At 40.0% G+C, this 18607-nt stretch overlaps 1 protein-coding gene across 2 annotated transcripts in view; it reads left to right on the forward strand.

The window, feature by feature from the left end:
* The window catches only part of RYK (receptor like tyrosine kinase), a 118305-nt gene that overhangs the window by 24915 nt on the left and 74783 nt on the right, over positions 1–18607 (forward strand). For both annotated transcript variants that reach the window (XM_043474369.1, XM_043474368.1), the window contains exons 2-5: positions 1379–1500; positions 12956–13055; positions 14828–14962; positions 17990–18043. In XM_043474369.1, the coding sequence (XP_043330304.1) occupies positions 1379–1500; positions 12956–13055; positions 14828–14962; positions 17990–18043 (411 nt within the window). The remainder of the gene's footprint in view (positions 1–1378; positions 1501–12955; positions 13056–14827; positions 14963–17989; positions 18044–18607) is intronic.

Raw genomic sequence — 18607 nt, forward strand, 5'->3', positions numbered from 1 at the left:
CCCATCTATTTCCCTTGAAGTGATGGGACCAGATGCCATGATCTTAGTTTTCTGAATGTTGAGCTTTAAGCCGACTTTTTCACTCTCCTCTTTCACTTTCATCAAGAGGCTCTTTAGTTCTTCTTCACTTTCTGCCATAAGGGTGGTGTCATCTGCATAACTGAGGTATAAGGCTCAGTAAATAGGAAATTTACATTTCAGTTGGCTTCCCCTGTACCTTTTTCCTTCCACCTGTGAAATATATGTCATCCATTACTGGAGGGACACCTAGCCACAACTATAAATAACAGTAAATCAGTTGAGAGATCTTATCCCCTGCTTTTATTCTTTCAGTTCTTCTGGATTATATTGTGGAGAAAACTTCTGATTTTTACCTCTCTCAAGCACTTGCTGTTACCTTCCTCTTCCCTTTTTGTAAACAGTGAGCTGTGCCCAGACTCACTGCCTTGGTGTAGGCAATATTAGCTAGCATTTAGTAGGTAGGTTTTTTCCCTTTTAATTGATTTTGTGTGTGTGTGTGTTACCTTGTATTTTTTTCTCAGTAATTACTGGTTTTCTACTTAAGGTGGTAATTAAATTTTTCCTTTAAATTTTTATTTTAAAATTAATTTTAAAGAAAATATTTAATACAAGTAGGATGAAGGGGTTATCACAAAATTGAGTAATGTTATATGTGTTGGAGGTTGGATGTGACCTTGGCCAAGAAAGTGGTGTGGGAATGAGTGAAATTTGAAATCTCTAGCATTTCTTAGGCATCTTGATATTTTCTCCTTTTACCTGTGGTGCTAGCTTGTCTGACAAGGGTTTTCTGAGCATCTGCTTTGTGTAGAGGACTGTCCTGAGAATATGAGAAGTATAGTGTTCTCTGCTTTGTAGTTTAGATTTGGAAGAGGATGTGTGTCTGTGTGGCAGCGGGGTGTGTGTACCTTGGTAACATGCTGTTCAAGTGGCCCGCACGTCATACTGACAGAAGCCAAGGTCATCTCTGGCTAGGATCTTGAGGCCTTGACTCACACTCGTGTTTTCCCCCAGGTGCCTGTCTCTTTTCCTAAATCCGCATCAGTTTTGCAAGGTGAAGGGGCTTTTGTCCGTAGGCATTTATCTGAGAAGGTCTTTGTCCAAAAGGAAATGTGTTGCATTGGTGGTTCTCAGAACCAGAGTTCTGGCTCCAGCACCCCTGTGCTTAATTGTTCCGAACCTCAGTTTCTTCATCTTTGTTGGCAATGATAAAATCCAGTCTTCTTCCTGCTTCATAAGGCAGCACAGGTGGGGTGTGGTTTTAATCTGTTATTATGATCAGTATTTGAAATATTGATGGTTAATGTTTTTGAGGGTATTTGGGGCATTTAATTTTTTCTCTTTTTTTTTTTTTTCCTAGGTCTTGATGCAGAACTTTACTATGTGAGAAATGACCTTATTAGTCACTACGCTCTATCCTTTAACCTGTTAGTACCCAGCGAGACAAATTTCCTGCACTTCACTTGGCATGCAAAGTCCAAGGTAAGTGAGCGGTCCACCAAAGATGCCAAGACAGGACCACCCAGGCCCAGAGGCTGAGGCAGAGGCTGGATCTGAGGGGTGCTGCCAGCCGCACAAGAGGGTCAGTGGGTGGTGGGCCGTAGCAGTACTGGGTCTTTTCAGATTTGTGTTTTAAGTCTTGAGCCCATTCCTCTAGACTTTCAAATCCTTGAAAATGAAAGTAGCCTTTCATTTGAAAATGGAAAGAAAGCTAGTCATATATGTGACTAGCTTATGATAGAACACTTATTTTCAGGCTTTCCAAACAGGGATATAGCTCTAGCTTGAAGAGGGGACAGGTGGACCTGCTACTGACTGTGCTGTTATGATGAAGTGATATGATTGAGGGGTTGGGGAATTGGTAAGATAGGTGGTTTAGACATGTGTGAGGTCTTGGATATAGTTCTTCCAGTTATGGAGAAGCAGTAAAAGTAAAGTACAGGAGATGTAAGCACTCATGTTGGCGCTGGCTAAGCTTCTTTAACTGTAACAAACTTCTTGCCTGGTTTACTTGTTGCTGAATTCTTCAGATTTCCTCTGTTTGGGCTCCTCGATCATGGTAAGTTTTCTCTTAAGTCAAAGAGTGAGAGGCTGAGTGTGGAGTCGCCTTCCCCGATCAACTTCAGTTTCTTTTGTCAGCCTCATGTATAAGCTTCTGAGTAGGATTTTATTTGGGAAATAAAAATAGTTTTTGCTATACTAAAATAAGTATACCTATTGTAGAGTTTATTTTTTATTTTTTTTAGAGTTTATTTTTTAAAAATTATTATAAATTGGTGTTTGTTCTTAAGCAAATCATTTAAATCTGACCCCTAATATAGATCTTTTTATCTTCTTAGAAAATAATAATGGTTATTGGGAAAATTCAACTATTACAGAATTGTTTTAAGAACTGTTAAGACTTTGTACATCTGAACCAAGAAGAATAATCATTGTTTATAATTTGGTATACTTGAAACCGTACTTCTTTTTCATTTTTAAACAAAAAGGGGATTATCTGATACATGTGTTGTACATTATTTTTTCCCTACCTGATACTATGTCTTGGCAACTTTCCACTTTTCTAATTACAGATTTAACTCAGTCTCTTTAATGGCTTTATAATATGATATTGTATGGATGTATGATGTATGGTTATTTGTTAAGTGCTTCATTGACGTATGGATTTTTAGTAACATTTCCCTTCACTGTTACAAATACTTTCATTCATTTGGCAGGCAAAATTTTATGGTAAAAAGATGGTAAAAACAACTGGTAGTCATCTTTTGTTGCTGTTTCTAGCATTATTATTAATGAATATAGAATCATAGAAAAAATATGTGTGAATGTGTATGTATGTATATAGGTGTGTGTGTGTATATATTAAGAATATCTTAATTTGTTCATAAATTTTTGTGTACTTTTGGCGTTATTTCTGAATAGTACATTGTGATCAGGAGGTGAAATGACTGGGTCAGAGAATATTCATGGTTAAAATTTTGATTGCTGTTGCCAAATTCTTTCTCCCATCCCTCTCCCAAGATGGTACCAATAAGCCAACATTCCTTACAAAGTGAATAAGGTGCTTAGTTCACTGCTTAATGCTAAATATTTTAAGTATATTTGTTTGCCAGTTAGGTAAGTAAAAATGATTATGTAAATATGCATATATCCACATTTTGATATATGCTCACACGTACATTAGAGAAACATACACATATAGACATACGTGCATTAAAATACAGCTGCAGGAATGTTTTGATTAAAGTTAAATTAGCTTGGATCCTGGGTAAAGTGTATGTGCCCTGCTGTCTAGAACACCTCAAGTCCAACATTATTGCCTTGGGGTATCCAAATAGGAGGTGTGTTTTTAGGAGTGGTTAGATCTCTTTAGGATGAAATCTGCAAAAACAGAGGGAGAAGATTCATGTGATCTAAGAACATTTAGTAGATGGTAACTTGGATATGCTGAAGTGCCAGCATAAATGACATAGGTAACTCAGAAAAGGTTCACTTGAGACATTTTAATCTGAGGTCTGTTAGTTTCAATGAGTAGGCACCTGGACTCTTCAAGGAGACAAACCTAATGCATTTTTCAGTACTGTGTGACTTTATTATTACTTGGTGATCTTATCATTATTTGGGGGAGTGACCTTTAATTTTGATATAATTTCAGACAGAGAAAATTACAAAAACAGTGCAAAGAATTCTCATTTATCCTTCACCCAGATTCACAAATTGTTGCTGGTTTGCCCCGTTTATTTTATGATTCATTCTCTCATTCTCCCTACTCTCAGGCACACAGACTTTTTCCCTCTTGAACTGTGTGCAGGTGAATTGCATGTTTCGTGCCCTTTTACCCCTAATTACATCAGTGTATATTTTCTAAGGATAGGAGCATTCTTTATATAACCAAAGTACAGCGGTCAAAACCAGGAAACTGAACACTGACACAAGACTGTTGTCTAATATCCAGAACTCACACTTCACCAGTTAGTCACAATCATGTTTTTTGTGGCTTTTTTTTTTCCCCTTCTGTGGCCTTTCTTTGTGTTTCTTGACTTTGACCTTTAGGAACATATAGGCCGGGGGACTGTCTCCTGAGTTTGCGTTGCCTGAGGTTCCCTCATGCCTGGATTCACGAGTGTCTCCTTGGTGGTAGCACCGCAGCAGTGCCGTCCTCCACTGTGCACGTGGGGTCAGCTTGTCCTGCTACTGTGGATGTTTCTGTGATCACTCAGTTCACCAGATTTCTCCACTGGAAGGTTCTCTCCTTTATAATGAACAAGTAATGGTGGGGAAACAATTTGAAATTAGGGCTTCCCAGGTGGTGCCAGAGGTAAAAAAAAAACTCACCTGCCAATGCAGGAGACATAAGAGTTGCAGATTCAGTCCCTGGGTTGGGAAGATACCCTGTAGGAGGGCATGGCAACCCACTCCAGTATTCTTGCCTGGAGAATCCCTGGGACAGAGGAGCTTGGTGGGCAGTAGTCCATAGGGTTGCAAAGAGTCGGACGTGTCTGAAGTGACTTAGCACACACACGTGTACAATTTGAAATTATATATTAAAATTCTGTAACTCAACACCCTTTCAAACACTAGTTTTTGCACCTGTGTTTAAAACTCGGTTTTGCTTTTAGCCATTGTGATTGTTCCTCTCACTGAAAGAGGTCAGATCTGTACTGGGTAACCATTTGGTGGGAGTGTTGTACAAGGAATTTAAACATTTGTGGAATGGTGGTCTTGAATTTTAGGTTCCCTTACAACTCTGAGATCCATTGTTTCAAGTAGAGAAGCTTTTTATATTCTCCAAAAAATTGATAGTCCGTTGTTACTTTTCCCATCTGTAATGTTACTTTTCCCATCTGTAATATAAAAACAAATAGTACATATATTTTAGAGTTGTGAAAAATCTAATGAAATAGTAGAGATTCTATTCTGAGTGAACTATTGACTTTGAACAGGATGTGATTGTTTTGGGGCCCACTTGGGAAAAAAGATTGCTGATGTATATATGTACTATGAGAATATTTCCTGGGCAAGAGTATGGGTAGTGATTTAGGAATAAAAAGGCAATGTGGGATGTGGCAGTTAGAATTGAACAGAATTAAACCTCTTATTCTGTTGTTTTTAAAAATATACATACACTAATTTTTTTTTGGGGGGGAGTGAGTTTCAGGCATCTGACTGCTTATGGGTGCCTGAGGAGTTTTAGAAACCTGTAGACAAGGAGGAAACTGGAGTAGGGGAGAATAGATAGAAGAAGGGGCTCAGATGAACGTATATGTTTGGATGGGAAGCAGTGTTGGTTTGGGTACATGTTGGGTGAGGAGGAGCCTTGGTATAGCGCTACTGTACTTCCACATTCTTCACGTTATCTTGTAGAGCATAATTTCTAAGCTACTTCTGTGGCAGGTGTTAAACACCATCCTTAGCGTACATTTGGGCTGCCCTTACTGGTATGATGGTCTTTGTAAGTCAGAAGTTCCCTGACTTGCTGGAGGCCATCACCATTTATTTACATGTCAAGGCCAGAAGCCTAGAAGGGATCCTAGATGCCTCCTACACCTTCCAAGTCCAGATGATCCAGATGATTCTCTCTCATGACTATACCTTAAATTAGTTTCTTATCTCTCTTGAGATCTAATGCCTCCTCCTTAACTTAGGCTTTCATGTTTCTTAACTCGATTATGGAAAAATAGCAGCCTTCTAACTGGTCTCCTGGCCTCTGGACTGACTTCTTGCTGCACCCCCTGCAAAGCTGCTCCAAGGCTCTCGGTTGCCAGCAGAATAAAACTCTATTTCGTAGGGAGCCTTCGTGATCTCATCCCTCGTTTTCTGCCCGCCCTCCAGCTAACTGTTTAGTGTCTTTTTTTATTTCTTGAATGCCCTGTGCTCTGTTACTGTGCTGCTGTTTGCTGTGCTAGAAATACCCTTTCCCCATTCTTTACTTCAGTAACTCTTGTTTATCTCATAAAACTTAGACCTGGTGTCACCTCTTTTTCATCTGTGTCTGGTGCCCTTGTCTTTCACACCCTTATCATGCTTTTAAGAATATTTTCGTAGTTGATCTTCTCTCCCTCTGAGGTGCTGAGCACGTCAAGGATAGGAACCTCTTTCCATCTTTCTCTGGGTCCCTCGTGCCTGATGTAGCAGCTGGTACTTAGTTACAGGTGCTTCGTAACTGACCGTGGAGGAGATGCCCAGGGCACAGCTCAGCAAAGGGGCAGCTTCTGAGCGGTTAGAGCCTCTCAGAGTTAGGGGTGCTGCTTTAGAGGCAGTGGATTCCTGTGTCTAGAAGTGTGAAAGCATGGGTTGGGTATACTTGACAAACTGTTTGGCAAACTAGTTGCACACCTGGGATTTTTCAGATATTTTACTTTGAATAAAGTTGTAAATTTGAAAAAATATAAAGTTTTAAATTTGAAAAAATGAATGTAACTCATAGTTTGAACATATAGCTAAGCTTTTTTCACAGCTCATTTGTAGAAGGTATAAGAATTTAGAGGAAAGTACTAGTCATGTTATGTCTTAAAATGTTGCTTTAAAAAGCAAAGCAATGTCAGGTTTGACCTCCATTGCAACTCCTAGTTCCAATTGTAGGTCATAATTTCTTTTGTGATTTTAGCACAGTTGTTTAATTGTAGTTTGTCTATTTTAAACGTTAATTTTTGAGTATTTTGTTTATGCATATGGTACGAAATGCGAAAGGCATAGGGGTATATAGTGAAAAATAAATCCCCTACCCCTTTCTAGGACCATCCCCAAGCTATCTGGCCGCCTAACTCCCCTTCCTTTGGCAACCACTGTTACCTGATTCTGATCTCCCCTTCTAAAGATAGTCTGTACCTGGATAAGCATCTAGATATGTGTATGTATGTGTGTGTATATATATATTTTTTGAAATGATAGTTATGCAAGGGGGCAGGAGAGACATGATGAAGAGTTCTTCACCTGATCTTGTCAGCTCTGGGATGCAGTTAGGAACTTTCAGAAGGAGGGTCATGGTTCCTCGGCTCCAACACTGCAATTATTGCTTTTTAAGAATTACCAGAAGATGAGATACTTGCTTCCAAAGATCGTCAGTCGTCTTGGTATGTCACTTCATTGTAGATATTTTAACATTATCGAAGCTTCTGATAATAGTGTTCTGCGGTGACTGTGTTTTATCTTGCCAAACAGGTTGTGGTCTTCTCAGAGACTAGAGCTGTGTCTTACTCTTGACCTTGTATCACACTGCCTTAGCGAGTAGTTGGTAAATATAATGGGTTAATTGCATTTCCAGATGGGGTAAGAACTCTGGTGTTGCTTTTCTTTCACAGTCTCCTTACTGGTGGTTTTAACAGATAATAAGTTACTTCTGCATTCCGGAACATTCTCCAGTATCCAGGAAAAAACTTCCAATTGCATCTGTTAAGTTTCAGTAGATATTTTAGATAGCTGAGAGGCAAAAATATACCAAAAGGTAGCAGCTTGCTTACCCCACTCAGTCCCATCCTGTAAGCTGTTCTCTGGTTTCAGGAATTCATCATTGTCAGCAGGGTCTGCAGGGAACTTGTCCAGAGTTCCTACAGCAGCCCTGGGGGCCAGCCTGCCGTATCCCCTGCAGAGTGGGGTTTCTGTGAGAAAGGCAGCACTTCTGATAATTTCAGAGAAATTGAAAGGCTGTTGGACTGCAGGCAAAGTGTACTCACTTTAAATCTGTACTGGGTTCCAAGAGGAAGTGGCTTTACTCAGCAGCTGCCTATTTGCAATTACCATTTGTTTCCAAGTAAGGGAAGATTACCAAAAATGTTTATTTCTTAGCTTATTCAAATATTTATATTTTTTCTTATTTCTTTTCTGAAGTATTTTGGCTCATTCTTTGTTCTGATAAACAACCAATTTTTAGATTTTCTTTGTTCCAGTAGATTATAAATGTTAGCTTTAGAGCAGATCTGATTCTTCAAAGGATTATTGGCCAGTGAGAGTCCATATAGATCGATGGCATGCCAAAATAGAAAAAAATGCCCTTTAATAATAAGCAGTTTCTAACCCCAGAAACTACAGTTTAAAATTTTGTATTCTGAAGATTCTGAGGGAGAAGAGAACTGCTTTGGAATACCTGTCATGTTTAGGCAGTCCCTGAAAAGGGAGGCAGCAGCGGGCAGGCACCATGCTTTCAGACTTTTTAGTGTTCCAGGCTGCTGCTGGCCACAGGGTTGGGCTTCTCAAATCCTACTCAACCGCTTCACCACTTCTCCGCATTCCTCTGATGCTACCCAGCTCCATTCACAAGCCCATTTCTCTACCTTCTGCCCTCACCCCCTGCCACACTGAGGCTCTCCAGTGCTGGTCTGGTCCCTGCCCTCAGCACTACAGTCAGGGCCTTTGACCTTGTTTGCAGCTCTGTCTACTGCCCCAGGGTCCTGGTCCCTGGCTGGCTGTGCCTCTGCTTGCAATTATTGAGACCTAGAGTAAAGGAGACAGCAAGTGTGGGGAAGCATAGTAAATTTGGTTTTGAATCTGCTGTGTTTGAGAGCTGTAAGATTATTAGGCACATATGTCTAGTAAGTTATTGGGCATATGGGAGAGAATGAAGATGTGGGAGAGAATGAAGATGTAGGAGGGTGGGAGAGATGAGTTGATGATACAGGATCCCATTAGTGGTCTAGCGGGCTAAGGCTAGTATGCTGAGAGAGACGGGTTTATCATTTGGAGAGGAGAATAAATCTCTCCTTGGGAGTGGAGTGCAAAGGAAGAGTGCTCTAACAGATCTGCCTGGAAAGTGAAACGTGAAGTTGCTCAGTCGTGTCCGACTCTGCGACCCCATGAACTGTAGCCCACCAGGCTCCTCCATCCATGGGATTTTCCAGGCAAGAATACTGGAGTGGGTTGCCATTTCCTTCTCCAGGAGACCTTCTTGACCCAGGGGTTGAACCTGGGTCTCCCGCATTGTAGGCAGATGCTTTCCCATCTGAGCCACCAAATCTGCCTGGAGCTGAAAAGAAAGGCAGAAAGGGGGGGCTGGTTCCTGTGTGCCAGGTGAAGGGGCAGGAGCTTTGTCTGAGAGGAGGCAAGCGGGCAGGGCAGCAGGCGGTGAAGCCGTGAATCCCGTGAGGTTTGGAGTGAGAAGACCAGGGAGAAGGGGCTGCTGAGCAGGATTAACGGCCGACCCTGAACATGGGGACCATCTTTGCGTAAGAGCAAATTTCTCCTCTGGTGTGTGGTTTCCCCAAGCTGTGCTGGGCAGCAGGAGTGGCGTGAGAGGTGGTCAGCGTTCTGATGACAAAAGGACTGTGTTGGTAGCTAGTCTTGGGGGCACAGTCTATGGGAAAGTAAAACCAGGTCACTGGATGGATAGGCTGGAGAGAATTGAAATAGCGTTATTGGCCAGTATATCCCAGCTATGAGCACAGCCTTTGGTTTACGAATGTGCTTCATAAATGTTGGTTGAATCAGAGTGTTGGAAACAAAGAACTGGTTTTGTAAGAATCAGAGATTGTGATGGGATCTTTGATAGAGTGGGATTTTCACATTTGTTTTGGCTATGGAGTAATTCTTCAGTACATAGGAATGCTGAATATTAATATCAAAGCCACCAGGAAGAAGGCAGGAGGCAAAGCGATCCGAGCACCACGGCCTCTGTGAGTCCTTGTGTGACGCTGATGATGGCGGCGTGAGAAATAGCCATTGTGAGTAGAAGCTTCGAGCCTCAGAGGACAGGGGCTTTTGCATGAGGAAGGGAAGTAGAGAAGAGACCTGATGATCCTGAAGGAATGCTGACCCTGCTGTCTAGGCCCTGGGCATTAAGGGTTACAGGGACCAAATGATAGGAAAGCCAGGCTGGAGGAGAAGGCAGGGAAGACACTTGGGAAGAGGCCAACAGTGTGAGAGTCTGTTTAGTGTAGTGGGGTTCCCAAGATAGGAGACAATGCAGAGGGCTGCAGGATTGCTCTTGGCAGGGCACAGGAAGGCTTGTGTCAGAATCCTGGAGGTCAGGAGCAGGCTGGCCAATATGGGGAAGTGCAGTGAGGCATAGTGTGGCCGCTCTGGAATCACTGCTGATGTTACTGGGGTCTGCGTTTATCAGAGGGGACCTGTACCAGACTGACAGTTAGGTGTGTTATTTAATTACTTTATTTGATCCTCATAATGTGATTGTACTAGCCTCATTTTATAAAAACTGAAACTTGGGTAAAGTTAGTAATTTTTCTGATGATCACACAGTCTCATGGTTCTAATCCAGTTCTTGCTGACTGTGCTAAATTTTTTTTTCAGGCAGTTGCCTTTCATGTATTGCTTTGTTTAGAGATAGCATGGATATAGGAATATAGTCAATGCGTTTTCTCAATATTGGTCAATAAGTATTGCTGGAAAGCCTGCTCATTCTTGGCCCAGACTTGCTGGGCTGTGGCTCTCTCACGCCCCCTGGTGGCAGTGGCTGAGTATTGCAGAATGCTACGGTGAGAGGGAACACTTCTAGCCAGGGAACCACCAAATCACCGATGGCAACAGCGAGAACGTTTCCTTTGCTATGAACACGGCACTTAACAAATACAGCTTCTAACAATTGTTTGTATATCTGTCTTAACTGTAAAGCAGTGCTTTAATACTTGCATACCCCTATAGCGTTCTGGGCACACCTGAATGTCCCAGTGCCCTGATGCTGGGAGGAGAAGGGGACGACAGAGGATGAGATGGTTGGATGGCATCATGAACTCAGTGGACATGGGTTTGAGCAAGCTCTGGGAGATGGTGAAGGACAGGGAAGCTTGGCATGCTGCAGTCCATGGGGTCGCAAAGAGTTGAGCATGACTGAGCAACTGAAGAACAGCAACAGTGGTGTTCTGGGACTTTCAAGCAGAGTGTGAACAGGGAAATCGAGAGAGGGAGTTATAGTCACTGGATCGATCCCTTTCTGCCCATGGGTTAAACACCTCCTGACTCAGTCAGTGCTCAGGTGTCCATCCTGTCTCTTATAATCTGGGAGGTTACTCTTTCCCTCTTTCCTTTCATCTTTGTTATGTCCTATTTTGTTGGGTTTTTTCATTAGCGTGTACCACATTTGAGTATCTCCCATTGAAAAAAAGAAGAAAGATAGGCTTTGAAGTCTCTTCTACCATTACCTAATTACATTCTTTCTAGTTAAGTTTCTTGAAGAATGGTTTCTTGAACCTCTTTCCTACTACTGTTTTCCTAACCCTCTGCCTTTTGGCTTCTGCCAATCCCAGCCTTCACTGGAAGGCGTTGTGGCCACTGAATGGGAGAGGGGTGCCCTTCTTATTGTGTCCCAAGGACAGGACAAAGAATATCAGAAAATATAAGACCCCGTTGAGGGTCTTGAAGATGGCATCCATTCTGAATTTCAGCTATTGCTTTGCAGTTTCAGCTGTTTCATGAACATCTTTCTGGCAAAAGGGGTGTGTTTGATATTTGATATTGATTGATGCTGATTGGTTCTATTAAGCCACCTATGGAGGCCAGGTATTGATAGAGAATATTAATGTTCCAGGGACATTTTTCTAGTCATCTCTCTTCCTTTCTGGATTCTGAATCACTTGAGATCCAGAGGTTAGATGGACGTCCAAACATTAACTCTATTAGTGGTGAAAGCCGGACTAGAGAATGTAGCATAGATATTTTATGAGAAATTTGTACCTTGGAATCTACTTGTGAGGTGAGTGGGTCTGTAGATCAGACCTTCATCTGCCAGTCACATACAGGCCCTCAGAGGTTGGCTTTTATCAGCTAGAGAAGACACTGGTGACTAGTCATGGTCTGTAAATTATACACCTCAGCTCCTTGGCTCTTCATATCTATCTGCCTCTCTGGGGCTTCTCTGTCAGTGACTGTGACCCTCGGCAGGATCTCTGAGTCCTAGATGGCAGGTTGTGTAGGAGAGTAGTGGTACTGTTCGGGGCCTGGAATAGAGGGTGGCTCACTGGGCTGAATTTTTATCCAATTGAAAATTCCTAGGAACAAATGAACAAGCATAACAAAACAGAAATAGAGTCTTGAATATAGAGAACAAGCAGGTGCTTACCAGAGGAGGGGTTGGGGGAAGAGATAGGTGAGGGAAATTAAGAGGTGCAAACTTCCAGTTGCAAAATGAGAGTCAAGGGTATGAAATTTACAGTGTGGAGGGTATAATCAATAACTAAATAATATTATCTTTGTGGTGACTTACCATAACTACTTATTGTGGTGATTATTTTGAAATGTATAGGAAAAAAATCATTGTTGTAAAACAGGAACTAACATAGTGTTGTAGGTCAGTTGTACTTCAAAAACAAACAAATGTACAAACTCATAGAAAAAGAGATCAGATCAGATTTGGTTACCAGAGGAGGGGGACAGGAGGGGAATTGGATGAAAACAATGAAAAGGTACTACAGACTTCCAGTTATAAGATAGGGATGTAATGTACAACCTGATAAATGTAATCAACTGCTGTATGCTATGTATGAATGTTGTTAAGAGAGTAAATCCTGAATTCTCATCACAAGGAAAAAATTTTTTTCTGTTTCTTTAATTCTGTATCTATATGAGATGATAGATATTCACTAAACCTACTGTGATAAGCATTTTGTGATGTATGTAAGTCAAATCATTATGCTGAAACCATTTTATACAGTGATATATGTCAATTATATCTCAATAAAACTGGAAGAAATAAGTAAAACACACCCCCAAGGCAGTAATCTAATGAGTCATGTAAGAAGCAGCGGTCTGCTGGGGAAATGTCTTAGACTCAGCAGATCTGGATTCTCACTCTGGCTGCTTTGCATATATTAAACTTCCCTGGCTTGGTGTGTTTGTTAAAATAAAGAAACATTCTTAAGACTGTTTCTGACAATTTGGACTTAAAAAAAAAAAAAGCTAGATTATTCCTTAATGACCTAAATCAGTGTGGTCAAGCTGTACTAAGCCCTTTCTGTTATCACAGGTCCAGTTTGTTTATTTCTCCATATTATAGGTTGAATATAAGCTGGGATTCCAAGTAGACAATTTTGTGGCTATGGACATGCCCCAGGTCAACATTTCTGCTCAGGGGGAAGTTCCACGCACTTTATCAGGTGAGTCTCAGTGACAGAGTTTAACATGCTGTTTTTAACTGTATCCCCTGTACCTGGAGGGGGGCGTGGCAACCCACTCCAGCATTCTTGCTTGGAGAATGTCATGAACAGAGGAGCCTAGCGGGCTACAGTTTACGGGGTCGCACAAGCACTGGATATGACGGAAGGAACCTAGCACGTACGCACACACCCATACCTTCAGAGAACACAGGTGTAAGATGCATAAGTTCTTTAACAAGTGATTTTTATAAATGAGGATTATTTGGACTTCTTAAACACTTCCTTCTTTTCCATCCCCTTTAGAACTGTGTGCACTCAGCTCTTCTCTGTCTCCGTTTACGCATTGTTGGCCCTGACCCGAGTCCCTTTGCCTGATGTGGTTTTCTTCCATTAGTTCCCCACTGCAGCCTGGATAGTCACTTCCTCAATGCCCCACCCTCATCGTTAGTTGAGTACCTTCCAGATTCTCCAGCTGGTGTGCCGAGTTTAGCATCTGCCCCTGCCTGTCTGTCTAGCCTGTTGCTGGATCTGCCCCAGTGCTCCAGCAGTGCCAGGCTGCCTGCGATTCTCAGAGCCAGGCCTTTGCCCATGCTGATCTCTGTGTTTGGAACCATCTTTTCATCTTTCCTGCATCTGAATTTCTGTTCATATTAAATATTCTACAAGACTCAAAGTCTTTAGTCTTTTTTTCCCTGCCTCCTCTCCCTCCATTTGTTAACTCTTTTCTTCCTGCCCTGTAAGATCTTGTATTTAACTGTTTAAAATTGATCACATTATTTTGTAATTCTTTGTCCTTGTCTATGCCTGCTAGCCTGTGGCCCCCTGAGGGCAGGAGCTGTCTTTTTCAGCTGTCTATCCTTGGTGCCTAGTGTAACACCTGAACAGGATAGGCTCTCAGGACACGTCTGAGTAAAGGATATGCATCATGTTTACACCAGTTTGTTTTGAGCCAGTCTTTTGAGAAGGGCTCCTGAAGATGTGAGATTTAAAGAAAATGAAAAGTTTTAAAACTTGAAAGTATACGCCCCAGTGTTATGAAACTTTCTTACTCACTGTTACTAGTAGCATATGTTAATCTAAGCTTTAAGAGAGTATGAGAAGGCTGATTAATTTTTATGGGCTAGTAAAGAAATTCAGAAATGCCAGTATTGTTCATACGCTGATACAGATGGTAGAAGGATGCATTCTAAATTCGTAGAAAGAGTCTTAAACTGAAAGGTTGAAAAAAAAAATGCACCAAAGTCTGTTATCCCATTGCTGTGGTAATTGATTAAAGCAATTTCTGCTTAGAAAGGTTTTTTAATTCATAGGTAAAATTTTATCAGTTTCATTTACAGCTTTATATTTAATCTCTTCTTAAGAACAATACATAATTGCATTTTGGTGGTGAAATTGTCTTTCCTTTTTATCAAGTAATTTTTGTGGTTACTGTGTTGATTGTGACTGGTAAGATAGTGGAGTTTGCCTTATGATTTTGTAGCTTTACTATATGGTAATAAGAGAATTTAGGAGACAAATTGGTGTATTAAAAATCATGAACAAATTTTAAAATAATTCTCTTCCTTTGTCTTGATTTGTTCTTTAATGCTAACTTTTATAGTACTTTATATTCAAAGCTGTGTAGTCTAAATTCTCTGAAAGTTTTTGCTTAGTATTTTATGTAAATGTATTATTTTTTAGTTTTATTGCAACAGAAATAAATTCTAAATTATGGGGCATTAATGTTGATTTTTAGAAAATTTAAATATTTTTTCTTATTTTTTTTTAAACAGTGTTTCGGGTCGAGCTTTCCTGTACTGGCAAAGTAGATTCTGAGGTTATGATACTCATGCAGCTCAACTTGACAGTAAATTCTTCAAAAAACTTTACAGTCTTAAATTTTAAACGAAGGAAAATGTGCTATAAAAGTAAGAAATTTATTTACCAAAGTATGTATTTTATATAGATGTGAGAAGATCAAAAATAGATTTTGTCGTCTTTTTACAGATTTGTGATCCAATCTTGACTATAGTTGCAAATAAGAAAAGAGAGCACTAACTGATGAAATTCTGAAATAATCACCATGATAGCTTCTAGTTAGGAATCTCATTTAGGCCCCACTCAATCCCTGCTTTCTCAAAACTTTTGTCAGAATTGGTAAGAATGTTTTCCTTTAGGAATGTGAAATAGCAGGAATAGCCGAAGAGGTAAAGAAATCACAGACTTTAGATAGGGGCCCCTGAGTAATGGTGTGTTTAACTATGTTTCCTTTATGAATTACTTTTATACAGAAACATTGCCCTGGGCCCAGAAAAATGTGTTAGAATTACAACTCTGCCCTTGGTGGGGTATTGGAATAGGTTTCCTTTTATTAACCTAAGTTTCAGGGTTTTTTTTTTTTTTTCCCATCTATAAAATGGCATAGTAACCTGTTTCAAGAGGTAGGTGGGTTGATTTTAGATTAATCTACTACCATGAAATTTAAAATACTATATGTGGATACCTAACTAATTGTTGGTAGTTTTGGCTTTGAATAATCTGTTACTCAAGAAATTGCAGCAGATATGAAAGAGCTTCAGCACATGAGTTCATAGAGCAAGAATTTTAGAATTCTCCTTAAAGGTTATCTAATCCAGCCCACTCACTTTAAGTTCCATAGAGATTAAAGTGACCTGAATTTACCCATCACAGTGGTGGAACTGGTTAGTATCTAAGGTAGAAAAATAAGTACTAAAGAAAACATGCTGAGTTTGGGTTTTGCTGAGTGTCAACCATGTTCCAAGTGCTTCACAAACACATTAAACCCATTTAATGCTTATAGCAGCCTGAGGCAGTAGCTTCTCTCATTATCTCCAGTTTCTGAGGAGGAAGCCGAGGCTCAGAGAGTCTGACCAACGTGCCAAGGCCGGATAAATAAGTGGTGGAGCTGGGTTGCAAACCTGCGCTTTTGTTTCATTGTCAAACTGTCTCTTAACATATTTCCTAGTCAGAGCTAGTGCTGAGTGTTATGAGAACGCCTGAGGCCAGCAGGTGTTCATTAACCAGAGTTAAAATGGCTAATGTCCAGATATGTGCCAGCAAAAAAGTGGTACTGCATTAGAATGGGTATTTTCTTTTTAGCTCTCATTTAATCTTTTAATTAAGAGTGAACAATTCCTCTCTCTATATATTTTCCCCAGCTTTATTGAGATATAATTGACATATATCACTGTATAAATTTAAGGTGTCAGCATAGTGGTTTGATTTTCATACATTGTGAAATGATTATTGCAGTAAGTTTACTTAGCAGCCATCATTTCATGTGGGTTTCCCGGATGGCTCAGGTGGTAAAGAATCCACCTGCAATACAGGAGACCCGGGTTCAATCCCTGGGCCGGGAAGATCCCCTGGAGAAGGAAATGGAAACCCACTCCAGTATCCTTGCTTGGAAAATCCCATGGACGGAGGAACCTGGCAGGCTACAGTCCTTGGGGTTGCAAACACAACCACTTCATCATTTCATGTAGTTACAATAGAATGAGAAAGCAAAAAAAGAAAAAAAATTTTTTCGTGTGATGAGAATTTAGTAAATTAGGATTTACTCCCTCAACAACTCTCACATACTCATACAGTTAACATATGTTGTTGAATAACACATAATGTATGCCATGCATACATTGTATCCGTAGTAATTATCTTGTGACTGGAAGTTTGTACCATTTAACTACCTCCTCCAGGTCCTCCTCTTTCCTCACACCTGGCCTCTGATAATATCAAATCTAATCTCTTCTCTTATGATTAAAAAAAAAAAATTTAATTCTTGTTCTGCAAATATAAGTGAGATCATGGAGTATCTCATAGTCTTTCTCTGTCTGACTTATTTCACTTAGCGTAAGGTCCTCAAAGTCTACCTGTGTTGTTGCAAATGGTAGGATTTTCTTATTTTTTATTTTATTGTGTGTGTGTGTATTTTCACCACTTCTTTATCCAGAATAGACATTTTTATAATGAAAAGTTAGCCCCATGTTAGCTTTGGTGTTTTGGTACATTTGTCAGTTCTTGCATATCCAGTTACGCCCGCCCTTTCATGTAATTTTAAAGCCAAACTGGACTTTAGATACAGAGTGCAGAGCAGGTGGTTCCTGGTCCCTCGGGAGGTGGCGCTGCCTGTACGATGGCGCTTCAACTGTCAGTGCTTAAAGGCAGAATGCTGGCCAGGGGTGACGGAGTCTGCGGAGCACACCAGTACTAGTGCCCACTGAGGTTTAGTGCTCGGCTGATACTCAGAATGATTGCATACCCTCTCCATTTTCTTTATTATGTACATGAAAACTAACTTGATGTAGTTTTCTATTCTGTTTTAGACTTAAGCTTAATATTGAACCAGCCTTTTTGTTTGGTGGTTGTACTTCTGACCACCCTAATCTTCAAGTTCACATTGATGATTCTTACTTTAGTATGTGATCTTAATATATTTATTTATATGGTTTTCCAACTTAGTACTGTTTGAAAAGTTCTGCAACAGAAAACATGCATGTACTGTATTGAATGTTAATTGGTGGTACTGGCAAGAAAAGTTTCCTTTATCATACGAGGATGGAAACTATTGGTTCAGACAAGTTTCATTATTCTGAAACTCCTCAGTGCCTTTACATTCTCCTAATGTGGACTGTTAGCCTCCACAGAGGTTATAGTATGTAAGCTTTCCCAGACTTCTTGACCACAGAAACCCTTTTTCACTGAGTAAATGTAATTGGCTAATATAGGCATAGGCTGTTGATTGAGGAATATAGTGATGATTATCAGAATAGTAATGTAGCATTTACCATTTTGCAACAAATACCTCGTTACTTAGTTCAGGGTGTTCTTTTAGAATATAAAACTGTTAGAAAAAATTCAGAAAATTTAATTACAATATATAAGGATTTTCATGGAAAAGAATTTCTAAAGCATCTTTTATCTCCTTTTAAATTCAGAACTTGAAGAAGTAAAAACTTCAGCCTTGGACAAAAACACTAGCAGAACTATTTGTAAGTGTTACTGTATTATCTTTTCCCATCATTAGGGATGAAAAATAATTGATTGCAAATAGACTTGATTTCATGAAGCTTGGAGGTTTTGTGGTTTCCAATTTGCCAAAAGATTAAGTGATGCCATGCTACTTATGTAACTGATGTTTTCTAGAATGGTATATTTGGATGGAACTATTTGAATATTGAAAATTTTGTAAAGTAGAATTTTAAAAAACTTCTATAAGCAAGAATTTATATCATCATTTCAAGTGGCAATAATTAAAGTATGAATGTGAAATATGTGTTAAGATCGTCATCTGTTTAACAGAAAGTTAGAAAATCTAATTCATGGCCTGGATGCAGCTCTCGGCTAGTTTCATCCAGGTGAAAATACAAGCTGAAAGATCCATGTTTAAACCTACAGAGCAGAAACTCAACGTAGGTTTTTATTTTTTGGTAATGGTTCTGTAAGATTGTATAACTTAGACTTCTTTTTCCTTTTCTGATATGGATGCATCATTAAGTCTTACTCTTCCTGAAGCTGTCCTATAGCAGCATCTTAAAATGTTACTAGATTCTCTT

This window comes from Cervus canadensis, chromosome 7 (assembly GCF_019320065.1).
Source record: "Cervus canadensis isolate Bull #8, Minnesota chromosome 7, ASM1932006v1, whole genome shotgun sequence".
Classification (NCBI taxonomy): Eukaryota; Metazoa; Chordata; class Mammalia; order Artiodactyla; family Cervidae; genus Cervus; species Cervus canadensis.